Source organism: Mytilus edulis, chromosome 8 (assembly GCF_963676685.1).
Source record: "Mytilus edulis chromosome 8, xbMytEdul2.2, whole genome shotgun sequence".
NCBI classification, from domain to species: Eukaryota; Metazoa; Mollusca; class Bivalvia; order Mytilida; family Mytilidae; genus Mytilus; species Mytilus edulis.
In genome coordinates, this window is record NC_092351.1 from 74,777,171 (window position 1) to 74,795,077 (window position 17,907).

The following is a 17,907-nucleotide window of genomic DNA, read 5'->3' on the forward strand; positions in this document are numbered from 1 at the left end:
CTGTTTCCGTTCCGTATTCCGTTACCGTTTCCCATTTCCGCCGTTTAGCAACACCCCTCTGCACCTCATTACTAGCTCTAACTAGTATTCTCTTTTCTTTTCTCAGTTTACTGAAATTGGTCAGTATGCTATTTTTTGACAAATAGTAGTTTTCATAAATGGGACATATGAAAGCAATAGAATAGTACGATTAAAATCTGGAAGAATAAAAACTGTTCCCCTCACCCTCTGTCCTGTGCAACACTAGAAAATAGGACAAAGGGAGATAATACTGCCAGAATATTGTTTGTTGATTCTTTATGGGAAATAACTATGTATGACAATCTTCAATATGAACTGTGTATAGACTTGGAACAACAAATTAGTTGAATATTGTCAGTGTTATAAAAGAAGCGGTCACTAAAAATTGCAGACGGAAAAATGGCAACTCAAAAAGTAAGATGGGCTAATTTTCTTTGGAAAACTACCCAAAATGAAAGTTTTATCCAAAAAATTAATAGATTTTTCAAGGAAGTAAATTAACGAAATCGAAAGTAGGAAAACATCAATGTTCGTAAGCAGTATGAAACAAAAGCCGAAATTGAGATTTTGAAATATAATTAAAGAATCTGCTACAATATAACTGTAGTTTGATAAAAAAAGAAAAAGAAAAAAAAGGACTGTCAGAGTTAAACAAAAAAGATGATTTATATACATGATATATATTCAAAAAATTTAACTAATAAATCTTCAGATTTATTAATGTTTAGGTGTACTAAGTTATTGGCTCCATGCAGAGTAGTTGTGAGTGGTTATGCAAGGGAAGCTCTTCTGTATCTCAACCTAGCTGACCTTTGTCAGCAAACACAGAGCTGAAGGGTTTGGTACTGGGATTTGGAATAAAAGGGGGGATTGCACACCAATGTATTCTTAGAAATGGACTTATCAAAAATCATCTATGCATTAACCTTATAAGAAACTCCATTAGGATCCTTCCCATTTCACCATTTCACATCTTATATGTCATTTTACTACTTGTTTCATAATTTGAATCCACTCTAGTTTAATTACATGATTACAACTGCATGACTGTGGGAAGAGGAAAAAGTTGTAGTAAGTATAAAATGGGTGATACATAAAGTGAGTCTCACTTTGGTGTGATTTCCATTTTCATTGAAATAGTACACATTTTGTTATGGCATTTGTATGGGGCCTTGTTTAGCATTTTAGGGGCCAGCTGAAGCCAGCCTCATTATTATTTTATGTGTGAGATGTTCATTAGACAAATAATCTTATCAGGTACATGCATGTTTGAGCAAAATATTTTTGATTTTGTTTTGCATACATGTATATTTTTGTATTTATGATATTATGAAAAAAAGGGGAATTGGACCTTTTGTTATTTTTGGGGCCCTTAATAGTTTGTTGTTTGGTGTGAGCCAAGGCTCCGTGTTTACGGCCGGATGTACGACCTATAACATTGTATAATGGTTTACTTTTATAAACTGTTACTTGGATGGAGAGTTGTCTCATTTGCACTCATACCACATCTTCCTATATCTATATACCAACAAGAAAAAAACATCTAAAGAAAAGCATACAATCATTGCATTCTTCAACAATAGATAGACCTGTGTTTATGGTTACAATGTACAAAATAAAATTACATGGGCGCAGCCATTTTATGAAGGGAACATGACATAGAGATAAAAATAGATGGCTCTCTGTGATTGGTTGTTATATCATTTATATACTTTTCTTCTGGAAAGCATTATGAATTAATTTTCATGCAAGCACAAATTTGTCCTTAAATGTATATGATGAAGGGCCGGAAATATTTTTTTTATGTTGATCAAAATTAGGGAAAATTTTCTGCGAAATCGTAAGGTATTGTGAAAAACCCCAAAATTCACCAAGAAAAGCCATGGGACCATATATATATTTGAGTGCGGTAAAATCACAAATAGATATCGAGCTTCAATTAGACAACAGCAGTTTTTCCATAATTAGTTTATTAAAAACGCCTTTTAAGGAGATAATTGCTAAAAATAGCATTGCCGGCAATGGGGCCACCATTTAGTACTTTATATTCTATATTCAATATATATACGTAAAGCTCTAAACTGTTCTGAATTAAAAAAGTTTAGTATTCAACCGTCTATCATTTACTACAAACATGACAAAACTGAAAGATTGCTGATATAGTCATATTTTTCGATCGGATCATTTTACTGATTATAATTATAAGCCACGGTCTAACCAAAAAAGGTATCCTGGAATGAGATGTCTTGAACAAGATAACTATAGGGTTAACATTTTTTGGAAAGGTCTTGGCTCATATCTTTATTTGTCAAAACCAATGTGAAATTGCCCATTTTATTTTAATTTTGACATGTTCATTGACATAACACTAACATCACAAGAGATATTTTTGCACTAAAATGTCTAGATCATATCAATTTTTTTCATTTATTAATTAGATTAACATAGTTTTTAAAGGCTTGCATAATTTATCTATATTTCTGTAGTTTAAAGGGCAAATGGCTCTCATATTTCTTTCTCTGCATTTGAAATTGTTTTCTAACATTTGAGTTTATTTAAAAAATCACTAGCATATTTTCTTCAAGGACCACCAGGGAAAAACTGATTTGTGAACTGTTCAGGTATTTACTAATTCCTTAAGCCATGATCTTACATGAGGAGATATATTTTGTAATAATCATGATAATGATTTTTAAATCAAGGGCAGATAATTTAGCTGGATATCAATTAATATTTGTTTTTCTTTTTTTGTTTGTACATAAATCTTTCTTTTATGTTTTTTTTGTGTGAATTGCTTTACATTTGCCATTTGGGGGCTTCATACTTTCTATTAAGTATTGGTTTTGCTTATTGTGAAGGGTTGTACAGTGACTTATACTGTATAGATTCATTAATATTTTTTGAATACCTGTTATCATGGGTTTCGTAGGTACAGGTGAACGACCAATTCAAATATTCTGTAATAATATACATGTGTAGGTGTACTATGCGAAATTTACAAACTATGAAGTGTTATATCTTTCTATAGTTAAGTCTACATAAAGACAATAGTTCAATCGATAGAACTTGTATACAGATGGTGTACATTTTAACTATATTGTTCCTTTGAAACATGTAACATACATGTGTTATCACTATTCTTTGATTTTTTAGTCCACAATAACAAATTTATGTTATTATTCTGTAATAACCCTATAGACTAAGAGTTATAACCGTGACTGACAAAAATTGATACCCCTAAAATATAATAAAATGAATCAACAGTAGTTGCCAACATATTCTCTATCATTTTTTCTTTGGTGGTCAGTTGTCTCATTTGCAATTATATGCAACATCATCTTATTATTATATAAAATATGCCCATGATATTGCGGTACAATTGGAAAAGTGTTGAAGTTTTAAAATTTTGTGGGCAAAACATTGAATGAGCATGCGCATAAGCATAAATATGTTTCTCGTTTCTCGTTTTTTTTATTTTATATAGATTAAACCGTTGGTTTTCCCGTTTGAATGGTTTTACACTAGTAATTTTGGGGCCCTTTATAGCTTGTTGTTCGGTGTGTGCCAAGGGCCGTACATTGACCTATAATGTTTTACTTTTTTTTTTAAATTGTTATTTGGATGGAGAGTTGTCTCATTGGCACTCACACCATATCTTCCTATATCTATGGATAAATACTAGTGGTCTCTGAATTTGGATATCTTCTCCTAAATTGACTTTTTCTGTGGAAAAAAGTTGTTTCAAAGACAAATTTAGGAAGTACAAAACACTACATTTATATTTATGTTACATATCACGTATATGTGTGACTTTGTATGGATAAAGAGAAGTTGCAGCTCAATGAAATTAATCTTTTTCTTTAGAAGTATAGATATGTATTTATATTTTCATGAACAATATCATTTTGCAGTACTTTAAAATTTTAGGTCATACCCACTATACCAGAATCATTGAAGGAACATGTCCGAGATAATTTATATCAATTTGTCAGTAACCTTGCAAACTTTGCAAGTAAAGCTGAACTTGATGAAGCCCAAAGACTTTACATAATAATGTTGAGTGCCGAGAAAGACCTGAAAGGCATAGTAAAGGAGAAGGTACCATTGTTTTCTTTCGTAATGAATTTATACTTAAAATAAAAAATAGCAAAAAAATCAGAATTTTCTAAATTTCTAATAATTCTATGTCTCTAGCTTGTACTTGTTCCAGTTATTATTAACTAGTCAAAGAGTTTATTATTTAATTATGTATACAAGTTCTTGTATTAAATAAGTTCATGCTCTTTTTTGAAATTCATTTTAAGTCCTAGGAATTAAGTTATACATGTGATAAAAAAGTGCAAACAATATTAACACGTTTCCATGTCCACTCTAGTTGTTAACCAACAAAAGGCAGGAAATAATTCCACAATATCTCTACCAAAAAAGGTGACCTCAATTATTCTTTAACCTGATTTTACTGAAACTCAATTTTATTGAGTTGTTTAAATGACAGCATGGGCAACAGCTTATCAATGCACATTTATTTTTGTTTCTCATAATTTTAATATTTCACTACAAGTGACTATATTTTATGGTAAAAATCCCATTTGTTTTTCATTACAGTTCGCACGATTACCTCTAGATCCTGTTGACAAATTATTTAACATGGAGCTGTTTAAAAAGACTGCTGATGATAATGTTCTGTCACGAGCAATACTAAATCAGTTAAACAAGGGTTCAATTACTTTAAAAGCATGCTGGGACTACTACGTATTAAAACAAGCACAGACGAAATTGGAGGTTTTGCAAGGAAAGGTAGATTAGCTACTTTGGCTATTTGATTCCCCATATAATGCTTGCTCATTTAACCATTTCTTCTGCTTCTGCATCAGACCTGTTTCTGATGTTAGATGGCTGCCATCATTTCTGATTATTTAAAAAAAGAATCAAAACGTGTAAGTAAAAACAACGGATTTATATTAATCAAATAACTCAGTCTTAAAAGAATCAAGACTCTCAGACATGGCAGTATAAGTGGGTAGAGCATTCAAATCTTTAATAGTCCTTGGATAGAGTAATCATCCCCTTTGGGCATTTGTACTGCAAGATGGTACTTGAAAGGCTCTACTATGCATATTTCGACTAAATTGTGTTGATGTAAATTTCATTTATTCTCACTTTTGTAACATTCCAGCAGCACCTGCATACGGGGTATATATCTCCCAATTGATACGATATTCCCGTGCTTGCATTTCCTATCATGATATTCTTGATAGAGGGTTACTGCTCACAAGGAAGCTATTGAACCAAGAGTTCCAAATGATGAAGTTGAAATCATCCCTTCGTAAATTTTACGGCCGCCATCACGAGTTGGTTGACCGTTATGAAATAACCGTTTCACAAATGATATCGGATATGTTCCTTACGTCGTAACTACAATCCCCTTCCCTTTCATGAATGTGACCTACCGAATTAGACTATTTACCGGATTTGAAATCACATAAGCAACACGACGGGTGCCACATGTGGAACAGGACCTGCTTACCCTTCCGGAGCACCTGAGATCATCCCTAGTTTTTGGTGGGGTTCGTGTTGTTTATTCTTTAGTTTTCTATGTTGTGTCATGTGTACTATTGTTTTTCTGTTTGTCTTTTTCATTTTTAGCCATGGCGTTGTCAGTTTGTTTTAGATTTATGAGTTTGACTGTCCCTTTGGTATCTTTCGTCCCTCTTTTGTAACAAAATATATGAATTAAATGGAATTACTTATTTTTGGAATGGAAATATTTCTATGGCTGTTTTTAGATATTTAAGATAGATTGCGTGCTTTTTGGTTATCCTTTTAATTCTGTTGACAGTTTTGACTTTTCTACTCGACACTAAAGTTGAGTGTTGGATGTATACTTATTAGTATTTTCGTCTTAGTTGAGTAATTCTTTTACGAAATCAAAAATCAAAGCGCTGTTAGCGCCGAAGAAAGTTAACCAAAAACCAAGGCAAACGTAGTTATGAAAACTGTGGCAATGTTGCTTCAACACTAAACATTCATGTATTGTACATTTATGTTTATCTAATTATTAATTATTAAGGCAAATAATTTATATGTTATCAAGGTTTCAAAAGCAATGCATATATCAATGTATATTTTTATGGTGAGTCTGCAGTGGTACAAGTTCGCAATAATTGCAGTTGTACTAGTTGGTAGTAAAATGGTTTTAAATGACTGTTAGTAGTACAAGTTGACTAAGTACAAACATGTAATAGTATGAATGGACTGGTTTCCCTGGAAAAAAACTGAGTTTGTGTTCTATAGTACAAAAGTTACGAGACACAAATCAGACAAATGTTCACTACTACAGGGATCAAAGGTGAGTTCTGACTGACCTGCCCATAGTAAATGTAGATGATTTGTTATTTTGTCCCATACATGAAAATATATCGTTTAGAGGTGGGGATCTCGACGGTTTTCAAGTTCTCAAACAGGACGGGGTAAAGTGACCCTAGGGACTTCCCCTATATTTGATTTGATTTTTTATATTGTCCCACACATGAATATATATGGTTTAGGGTGGGGATCTCATCGGTTTTCAAGTTCTCAAACAGGAGGGGATAGGGTGACCCCAGGGACTCCCACTATATTTCAATTTGTTTATCATATTGTCCAATACATGTATATATATAGTTTAGGGTGGGGTGGGGATCTCATCCGTTTCCAAGTTATCAAACAGGAGGGGGTATGCTGACCACAGGGACTTCCCCTATATTTCATTTCATTTGTTAAATTGTCCCATACATGAGTATGTATGGTTTAGGAGTTGGGATCTCATCCTTTTTGAAGTTATCAAACAGGAGGGGGTAGGGTGAATACAGGCACTCTTCCTATATTTCATTTTTTATATAGTACAGTACATGAGTATATATGGTTTAAGTGTGGGGATCTCGACCATTTCCAAGTTCCCAAATATGAGGGTGTACAGTGACCACAAGGACTCCCCCTATATTGCATTTGATTTATCATAATGTCCCATACTTGAATACATAGTTTAGGGGTGGGGATCTCCACCGTTTCAAAGTTCCCAAACAGGAGGGGGTAGGTTGACCCTAGGGACTCCCTCTATATTTCATTTGATTATTTATACCGTCACATACTTGAATATATATGGTTAAGGGGTGGGGATCTCAATCGATTCAAAGTCATCAAACAGGAGGGGGTATAGTGGCCCAAAGGACGCCACCTGCATATCATATGATTTGCTTACATCCAGGTATTATATAATGGGTCTATAATATAGTTGCATTATTTGAGGAAATAAAGTAAGAAACTTCAAGCTACTTTAACTGACCCTTCAAAATTGAGAAAAAAATACCCCTTCAAAATTGCAGTAATATGTTTACTTCGTACTTTATTTGGCCTTTTAAACATTTTTTTATTCGAGCGTCACTGATGAGTCTTTTGTAGACGAAACGCGCGTCTGGCGTAAATATCAAATTTTTTGGTCCTGGTATCTATGATGAGTTTATTTACATTTTAAAAGCATCTTACATGCATTATTATCATTTATCACTGATAAAGAATATGTATACTGTGACCAGGAACATATATACTGTTCCCAGCTGTCATATTGTATTGGATTTTGACATTAAAATTTGTCAGTAAGTAATTTTGAGTTTCTGTATAAAATATTTTCTGCTTTTTCTTTCTTTTACATCTTAATGGTTTTCAATTCTAGTGTTTATATTCATTTACCATGCATAGATGTATTTTGTCACCTGCCTGGATTTTGTAGTTGATCGCCAAAACCCGGAATTATCCTTATCCGCTTCCGGAATCGAATCCGATATTTTAATTGTCTTCTTCACGACAGCCATTGTTATTGTTGTTTTTGTCAGTCAGATACGCTTATTTGAACCCCTGCCTCCAAATTGTAAAGATACCAAAATTTCTTCTTCTAGTTTGAAATTGCCGCCAACAGCATGAACAGTTGAACTTATTATATAATAGATTACTGATGTAGTTGTACTACGTATTGACGACAAACAATATTCCTACGACTTTTGCCACTGCTTGTTCTAACAGATTTTCGGTGATTAAATATTTCATACAATTGTTCTTTGTGTTCAATTAGTTATATATAACATAGTAGCCAGCTAGATAATAGCAATGGCAAGTATTTCAGCATTTATTGGGAAAACAAATCTAGGATGCTCGCATAGTGCAGCTTAACTGCATAAAAATTGCTTGCGCATTTTTCTTGCTTCCAGTCAATAACTTGTAGAATGGTGTAAGAATCGCAAAAAGGGGAGAAAACATAAGTTTCCTAGTAAATGGACAATTGTAAAAAAGTACAAATTATATGTTTGGATACCTTCCTTACACTGATATTTACTTGATATTTAAAGAAATGTTATATTGTCTTGAGGTGATTAGCTGTTTTAAAAAAATGATTTTTTAGAAGCTACTATTAAAATTTAATGCTGATTAAGGAATATTAGTCTTAGCAATGATTTTGTATGTCATTTTCTATTAAGACTTTTATTATGTGTTTAAATAGCTTAATATAGTTGCAAACTCCATTGGAAAATTTTAATTGAGATTATGACCATATCTTGATGGAAAAGAGTTTTTGTTTTTTTGAAAAATTGGGGTGAAAAAATATATAAGAAGGGGGTGAGTAAAACTGAAATTAAGGGGGGAGGGGGCATTTCTTTCTCATTTCAGATTTCAGAAATTAAAAAGAAAATTTCTTCAAATATTTTTTTCCTAAAAAAAGGGGGTTAGGAAAGAGAATTTTATCTTTTGTGATGGGGATGATGGAAGTTCAACGAAATGAATGCGATAGTGTCTTGATCTGAAGATAAATAATATTGCCAAAAACAAATTTCTGTACATTTAGATGCACATTGAAAACTATTTAAAATACAAAAACAGTGTGTATGCAATGAAAAAATGTTCGACGAACAATATGAAATAATCAAGCCTTATAAGTTATAACGAGTGAAAATGAATATATTGTCTGTGCATAACTTCTTTGCTCGAAAGGCCAACTCCAAACCAAAATAAACTGGTCAATCTCTTAGCAGTTATATTCCTTTTCTCTTCTTCTTGTAGATATAAATAATTTGCCTTTAATTAACATTTGGTTGTCTTCTGGAGAGTTGTCTCATCAGACGACATCTTTTAAACTTTTGTATATATGTGTAATCAGTCTCATGAAATTAAATTTGCGATATTATTTACTTTTCCGGATTAGACATGTGTTTTTTATAAAAAAAAAATGTGTTCCAATGAAATCTAAAATAAATTGTTGCTGTTCAGTTTTTCTAAATAATTTATCGGTTGCTATGCACTTTTTCAATATAAATCTATGGTTGCTAGGCATTTTCCTAATATAAATAAATGGTTGCTAGGCAGTTTTACACTTTAAATGAATGATTGTTGACAACTTATGTGATGAGACCCTCTACACCTTTGAAGTTAGGTCTATGTAATAGTTTATATAGTCCTGAATGAAATCATGTATGGTTGCTAGGTACATTTTTTATCAAATAAGGGTGGTTGCTTAGCACTTTTGACATGACCTTGACTCTTTATTTTTAATATGTTGATAAAAAGTGGCTTCAAACATCCTGATAATTTTCTCCATGTATAGTAGTAGCCGCTTTCTATTATATTTCCTTTCAAAATTCAATAGATATTTATAAGGTCAAAGGTCAAGGTCATCAATGACCTTTGACCTTTGGACAAGTTATTGCTAATTTAATTGCCAATAGTTTGCACCTCATAGTCATTCAATAATATTTACTTTTTGTGGATTATTTAAAAAAAAAATGGCTAAATTTTAGAGGTAAAAAGGCAAAAATGACACATTTCTGTTTCCATAGCAACCATCCTAGAACCTAATTTTCCAAACATTTTGTTTTAATTTTTGGATGAGAAACATCGATACTTTTCATTCATAACCACAGGTTAAATGGAGGTGGATGCAAAAATGTCTATTTTCTTCATACAAAATGTGTAAAATTTGTATTCTGAACTATATTGAAAAATGACCTCTGCTTCTGCAGTTGTGACAATATTCAGCCGAAATATTTTTGTATATATGACATTGCTATTTTGTTTGTTAAGTTTCATGTTTCTAAAAAATATTTACAAATATCATTAAATAAAACCTAGTTTTGATTACGAATGACTGCAAATTAGTTGTTTTTTCGATGCTAAATTCCTCAAAATTTGCGGGAAATCTCATTCACTTGGTTGCCATGGCAACCATGACCTAGCAACATTTGGGTGGGCATTTTCTTACTTTTTTACATGATCACATGTTTTGGCTAAGTTTCATGAAAATCGGTGACTATGCGTGCCGGACCCCCTATATAAAAAGGTTGGTGGTTACAGAGAATTGCTCTTAATACATTCATATATCTGGTACTGGCATAACATAAATGATAACGTAACAACTGTTTAAAATTTAAAGTCTATTTAACCTTTTTATTGGGTCTAAATATAATATGAAACTCTTTTATATATAATATAGGCACTTTACAAATACAACTTTATCTTTTTCTTTCAAAGGGTCAGAAGACTGAGCATATTAATAAATTTTAATCATAACAACAAAAACCATCATACTTCTAATAATTTTAAGAGGGAAACTTAAATCACTGATTCAGCCTAATACCCTCACCATAAATCGTGTAGTCGTATAATTATGATATTGGTATGGTGTTGTTGTCTTTGTCGTCAACGTCGTCAGAAGTATTTGGATCTCTTTGAAATTGTACCACAAGGTTCAATTCCACAAAATAAAGCTAGATATTGATTAAGGGGTTATTGTCATATAACTATTAAGGAATAAGGACCAAAAAGAAGATTGTTCTTGTTTCCGGATAATTACTTGTGCATGAGTGTATGCATCGCTATGAATTTTTTCCAGAATGTTCCTGTCCTCAAAAAGAAGGTCAGGATTAAAATTTGGGGTAATGGCACAAACCGTTTAGTAATTTGTAGTAAAAAAAGGGCCAAAATACAAGGATTTCTGGTTTCGGGACAATAACTTGAGTATTTAAACCTGTGGATCTCTTAACGAAATTGTACCATAAGGTTTTATAAGAAAAAAGATAGGTTGAAATTGATTTCAGTAGTTATTGCCCTAACCGGTAAGAACAAAAAAGTCAAAAGCGATGTTTCTAATCCTTTAATACTTTGTCTGAATTGCTTCATTCTGGACCAATTCCAATGGAGTATAGTTTTAAGTCGTTCTTTAGAATGCTGTTTATAACCGTATATTAAGAATTTGGTTTTGAGGCCTTATTTTTGAATTGATCCACATGGAGGTCCAAATTATAGGTCCAAAATCAAGCTTTGTTTGTTTTTATTAAAAATCGAAAAATTTGGGTTATGTGATATGGCAATTCTAACCATGTATTGAGATTTTAAATAATTGGTGGTTTTCAAATTAACGCCCATATGGTTCAAAATTAAACTTCAGAATGAATTATTGCGGTTCTTTGATATACTATCGTATGGTGGCCTATAGCTGTTAATTTCTGTGTCATTTAGTCTCTTGTGGAGAGTTGTAGAGTGGTCATCATACCACATCTGCTTATAGGAAGTACACCACTAATTAATGGCCCCATTGCTTTCTATGTTAAATTCCTTAATTTCGAGTGGTCACAGCTCTTTTATCTTAAGTTCAAATAAAATGACAATCATTGCATGTCAAAGCAACACCTTCTGGTGTCCTGTACTGAAAAAATCAACATAACTTACATTGCATATAAGAAAGAACTGGTTCCCGGAACTTCGGATGTACCAAAACAGGTACTTCGGATCTGACAAAAAGGCAAAATGTACCCTCCTTTTTAAATTTCATGCCATTTTTTTATTATTCAAATTTATCAGTCAAAAATTGTTCTGAAATGATCACCAGTCATGCAGCTTTCATTTGATACCAAAATTAATAAAATATTCTAAATATATTGAAAGTTATGTCCATGCGTAGGAACTATTTTGTGTTAAATATGTACTACTTTCTGGTATGTGCTTTCTGGCCGGGCCTGAATTAGTGGTGTTACACCTATAATCATATTGACAGACTTTAAAGAGGCAACGCACATTTGGTTAATTTTTTGTTCATGATTGATTCTCATATATTTACTATTCATGCTTACCATACTTCATGATGTCTAGAAACATTCAATACAAGATTTTCCTGATGTTATTGGACATACCGGATGATTAAAGTCGCAGGAATTTCTCAAAGCCAAATTTTAAAACAACGAAAACATTTTCGTCGCTTGTTTTATTCATTAGTCAATTCTTTAAATCCATGCCCACATCATCTACTCTAGCCATTGGTTACGATCCACTTCCCTCCTCTCCACCCTAAGCAGATTAAGCCAACATTGTTTATAACAATGTTGAGCCATCTATCGGTAGATTAAAGTCACGCCCATTCCGAATACATTATTCTTGACCAATGGTAGCACTTGAACTCTTCAATTTGGAGGTAAAAACACGGTAGCGTCTAGATTCTACACACTTGGTAAAGCAGGAAACGAAAATATACGTTGACATTCATGCATTTGTGCAAGAAACATACATAGGAACTTCTATTAGTCGATAAAAAACAATCAAATTGTCACTAAATATAGTCGTATGTTTAGGGATGTAAAGACTTGTTGCACAATAAGCACTTGGCAATTGTTTACATACACTTTCTACATTTACACGTGATCATGTTATATGCGCTTTTTGATTGGATGCAGCGAGTTTCGACTGCAACAATGAAAATCATTACCTTATGTCTCCGAAATTCTATCCCAAGCCGCCAAGGGTGGAGAGGAGGGAAGTGGGTCGTAAGCCTTGGCTAGCGAAGATGTGCCCACACTTATTTCATTAAAAATGTTGCATTTCTATATTGCCGAGGTTGAGCTATGCAAACCTGAATCAGGCTATACAAATATTGCAAACATGAATGCGTAAACATGCTGTTACCAAACAATTGTTTAGTGAGAAACACGTCATCCTTGCAACAACAGCACAGGCAGAATAAGGTGTTTGTAATTGACCATCCATGACCAGATCAATATGAAGTGACAAAGCCACGTCAATACAATTTGATTATGCTACACCATTGTGAAACATGTTAACGGCCGTAACGAAAATTGCCAATCAAGTCTTTGTATGGCCATATACTGAAATACAAAATAATCAATTGCCAAAATACGTTTTAAGCCCTATCATATTTTAGCAAAAACTTATTGTAATGGATGGGAAAGACGCCGATAAAAAATAAAAACCAGAACTAAACACCTGCCCAACAGAATTGGTTTATTTGTTTGTCAATCATTTAAGCATTGGTCACAGACATTCAGTGCCTTCGACAGTACACATCCATTGACCAGGGGAGAACCACGGTTTTAGTACACACCACATAATTTTAATATCAAACAAGACGTAATCAATTCAACTTTCAAATAACAAACTTTAAGTAATAAATGAAATTTGATCGAGTTAAATGTCATCAGTTGCTGAACCAAATTACCAGATAGATCTAAAAATTTTGTAATACTCAGAATGTTAAAGCCTTCTAAAACACTGTGTGGTCCAGAAAAGCGTGAAGAATTACTGAACCAAAAGATCACTTAGGTGCAAAATAACCTGAAAGTCTGAGAATATGAAAGAGTAAAATGATATACAAATGATTTAGACAGTCAATGTTAGTAATTATTAACAGCTATTTTGTTTTTAATAAATTTATAGGAAAAATAAAAAGAAATGAGGTATTTTCTTTATCACTGTATCATTTCACCAAAGCTTTGAAAGTTTGAAATATGATGGCAAATTATATGGAGGCATATTATTTACCAGAAAGCCTTGATCCAAGCTTTTCAACTTTTTGCAACTGACATGACTGAAATTATTGTCCCATATTCATTTTCCATTGTTTTACCATTCTTTCGCAGCATCCAATTTGCTCTTAAGTGCAGTCCATGGCGATCTCTTTACCCAAACATCAAGACAGTAAGGAAAAACAATTACATCTCTGTTTCATTCAGTCTCTGCTCTTGGGTTATACCCCTTTATAAACATAAACATTGCTAATTTTTTCGCTTCTGTTCTCTAACTTTAGTATTCCTAAACCAAATGTTATGAAACTAATACACAATGCTTATATACAACATAATTGATATGAATTTTGGTGGTGTCTCTTTCACCATTCTAGAGCTATTACCCTTTATAAATGGAAAAAATCCTGAATTTTTCGTTTCTGTTCTCTAACTTAAGTTAGTCTCAATCAAATGTCATGAGAATTATACACAATACTTATTACGATAAAACTCAGATCAATTTATATGTTTGGTAGCTTCAATTTTACCGTTCTTTAGCTATGTACCTTCATAACTTATATGATAAGCAAGCGGGGGCATCATATGTGTCCCATGGACACCGAACCCATTTTTGTATACAACGTTTACCTAGACGATAGGAGAGACTTGTCTGTGTTAATAAAGTATTTAAATCATATATACATATATATAGTAGGCATGTATAAAAGGGTACAATATCACAAAAGAAAGAACTAAAGCCGCTAGTAGGGTCATGGTCAAGCTTTTCTGGTAGTATTACATATCCATTGTTAATGATAAACTGAGTGGAACAATCATTATGATAAACAAATGAACATACACATATATAAATTATATACATGAATATAAGCCAACGATAAATTTTACGGGTCGATAGGTCATATAATTATGATACAGTACATAGCAAAATATAATATACAATAAGCAAGTATAAAAGAGTGCGACATCACAAAAACAAAATAAGTGAAATCATGACCAATTGTTAAATATTTCGGATTACTAATATTCTTCATAAAAAAAATGTCAAATAATTTTAATCTTGACATGTGGTAGTCAAACTGAAATAACAATCTTGATCGTTGTACAAATTCACACGAATCAACACGCTGATAATTTTTTTCAATATTGATGTTTGGGAAGAGGAATATATTCCTCAAAACTGCAAGAGTCCTATACTGAAAGCTGTCGTGAGTTACTAGACTCAATTAAGTAATGGCGGGGACTCATTCTAGAAATCATGTATTTTCATTATGTCTTTTTGGGAAACTTTCCTTAACTTTCTTATCTAAAAACTTTCCCGAGCAAGTGTGTGGCAGCCTTTGACAAACCTCCGTTGTGGTCTATGTTAGTGATGGTAAGGTTTTTGAGATCAGCCTGGGCGTGTCTTGCAGTTCTAGTCACTTCGATGACCATTCTTGCGTTTTAAAAACGTTTCAAATTTAGAAACGTACAATGATCAAGGAAACGACTCCGACAGTTCGGACTCGGAGGAAGAAATAAGAATTCCGCGTTTTTAAAAGAAGAGTTTATGGATTCTAAAACCAAGCAAATCTGCTACACTGGAAAAAGTTATCGATAAAATAAATCGGATGTTGTTTATTTAGCAAACGACAAGTACTCGTCGTTTTACCTCTTCTGACGAGATTCTTCGCTGAGCAACCGAGATGATATTGTGATTAAACCAACAGACAAGGTAAGAGCTGTTGTGATAATGGACTAAGCTAACTACATCGCGGGGCAGAGTGTCAGCTCTCTGATGCGAGATTAATAAGAAGCCTGACCATGATCCTTCTTTCGAGTTTAGTTAAACTGTTTTGAAGATGTTGTACCCTTTTAGACTTGCTGATTAAATACATATATATGATTTTAATACTTTGTAAAATTGATAATCATGTTCATATTTCAGTCAAATTAGTGTTATGTTCTAGTATTTTAACTCATTACATTATTTTTTTAAATCAGGATATGCATGATATATATTTTTATGCTTTGTATTGAATTTACAAAAGCATTTACAGATTCTTATTAAAGATGACAATCGCTGACCATGCATAACGTTATGATGGGTATTTCCTGATTGGGGAATTTAAACAGTCCTTTGATGGATATTCCAATAGTTTGATCCAGAGTTGAGAAAATACACCCTTAAAAACTTGTCATCGCTAAGAGACATGGTAATTTTTTTTATTAATTTCCTTTTAAATTTATTTCTAGTACATTTGTATTTATAAAGCTGAGCTTTTTGCCTTTTAGATTAGTATTATAGTGTTGCCTGAAGCTCAAAAGGATCACCACAGACCCAATCTATCAAAGTTTGTTGGTAATTCTATAAATTTCGGTGGAAATGAAGATGAAAGAAAGGCTGCAGAATATATATACAGGGATCTTGTTGCAACAAAGGAATCATTGAAAAAAAAGCAACTGAGGTATCCATCATTAATAAAGTTATATAGTTATATTAGTATCAAAGAACAAAAGCGGTTTTATTCTGCAATGTAATATTCAGTATACCCTTTTTAATGATAGGTGGAAAGTATTGTGCTGTTATAATTATCAAAAATAAGATTTCTGCCTTAACTATTATAGCTAGGCAGATCACTGAAATTTTTGATTCCTATTTTATTTACATTTAAAATCATATTCCTTTAAACGTCTTAACTGTATTTATAAATATAGATTCAACATTCACTGTTTTCACTTCAACATTAATTTTGAAACAGTAAAAGTGTGGTCGAAAACTTATGTTTTTTATTGTCTCACCTGCGATTGATTTTGAGCAATACAATGAGACATATCAGGTATTTTGTTTCTTCTTCTCTTGAATTGTATCACAATTTGTCATGCATTTGCTATCTACATGGAAATCTACAGTAAAAAGGTTTTATTACTTTTTTTTTGGCCAATAAAATATAATTTGCAATTGCTGTTTTACTTATCTAATTAAACTTCAAAGTTTAAAACAGGCAGTTTATCTTTCAATTTCCGATAATTGGTAATTATTCAGAAGTTAAAATGGGTAAACACAGAAAATATAGCTACAGACCATTTATAGGTTTTTTTTTAATTTTTAATTTTAGTAAATGGATGATGTGTACTGCTTTTTCTTAAATGTAAATTGGAGTCAACTTAAAGATATCACTTGTCCCTAAAAACCAATTATACAAATAATCATAAGAATGTTAGAAATAATTATTATGATGAACAACTATCCAAATTTAAACAAATTAAACCCTGAAATAAAACATTATAATTATATTCAATTATATACTTGTTTGTACAATATTGACCTTATTTTCATGGTTAACTGAACAGAGCTAAGTTTTCGTGTTCAAGTCAGCTTCACAGTCACTATCAACATTACGATTTGGGAGAAGTGAATTGTATCAGGTTTACAGAATCATTGTGTGATACATATATTAGTCTTGTATAAACTATCTGACATTTACCTTATTTTAGTGGACTATTGGTAATAATAAGGTTTTTTATACTGTCAGTCAGAAATATTTTACAATCATTAGTATGTGAGACATATAATTTTTTTTGGTTTAAAGGTAGCTTTAGAGTTTCAATTTTAGGACTCCAACCAACAGTCTTTAAAGATAAATTTCTCCAAAACTACTCAATGGATTTAAAAAATCTTTAACTCATTTTAGAGCTGAAATATTACTCTTTCCTAATCTGATTTATATCAAAATATAGCTCATTTATTGCTAAAAAAATGGTCTTCCAACTTGGATGAAAATGGCACATTCAGGTCAAATGGTAGTAAAAAAGTGTTTTCATCCCTTTAATCAACTATACACCAGCTGCAAAACCGTGTCTCAGATTTTTGATATATGCCTTCAGTAAGATATATTGATTTAATTGCTGGTTGCCAAACCTCGTTTCGACTTTCATATTTGGAGACATATAATTCATTTAGAAACAAATTATCCAAAAACCGGGACATGGTATTGTAGAAAATACTCCCTTTAATCACATATATCAATGTCAAGTCAAAGGGGGTATCCGTATAGTTTTAATTTTCATTTTT

The 17,907-nt window shown here is 32.3% G+C and overlaps 1 protein-coding gene across 5 annotated transcripts in view; it reads left to right on the plus strand.

Moving 5' to 3' along the window:
* Nucleotides 1–276: 276 nt before the first annotated feature.
* Nucleotides 277–17,907, plus strand: part of LOC139486261 (uncharacterized) — a 91,954-nt gene continuing 74,323 nt past the window's right edge. For 2 of the 5 annotated variants that reach the window (XM_071271051.1, XM_071271049.1), the window contains exons 1-3: nt 300–435; nt 3,949–4,119; nt 4,627–4,818. In XM_071271051.1, coding sequence (XP_071127152.1) covers nt 421–435; nt 3,949–4,119; nt 4,627–4,818 — 378 coding nt within the window. In that variant the 5' untranslated portion in view covers nt 300–420. Of the gene's footprint in view, nt 436–3,948; nt 4,120–4,626; nt 4,819–17,907 lie in introns of all 5 variants that reach the window. The other 3 variants (XM_071271056.1, XM_071271053.1, XM_071271058.1) reach the window with 3 other exon arrangements.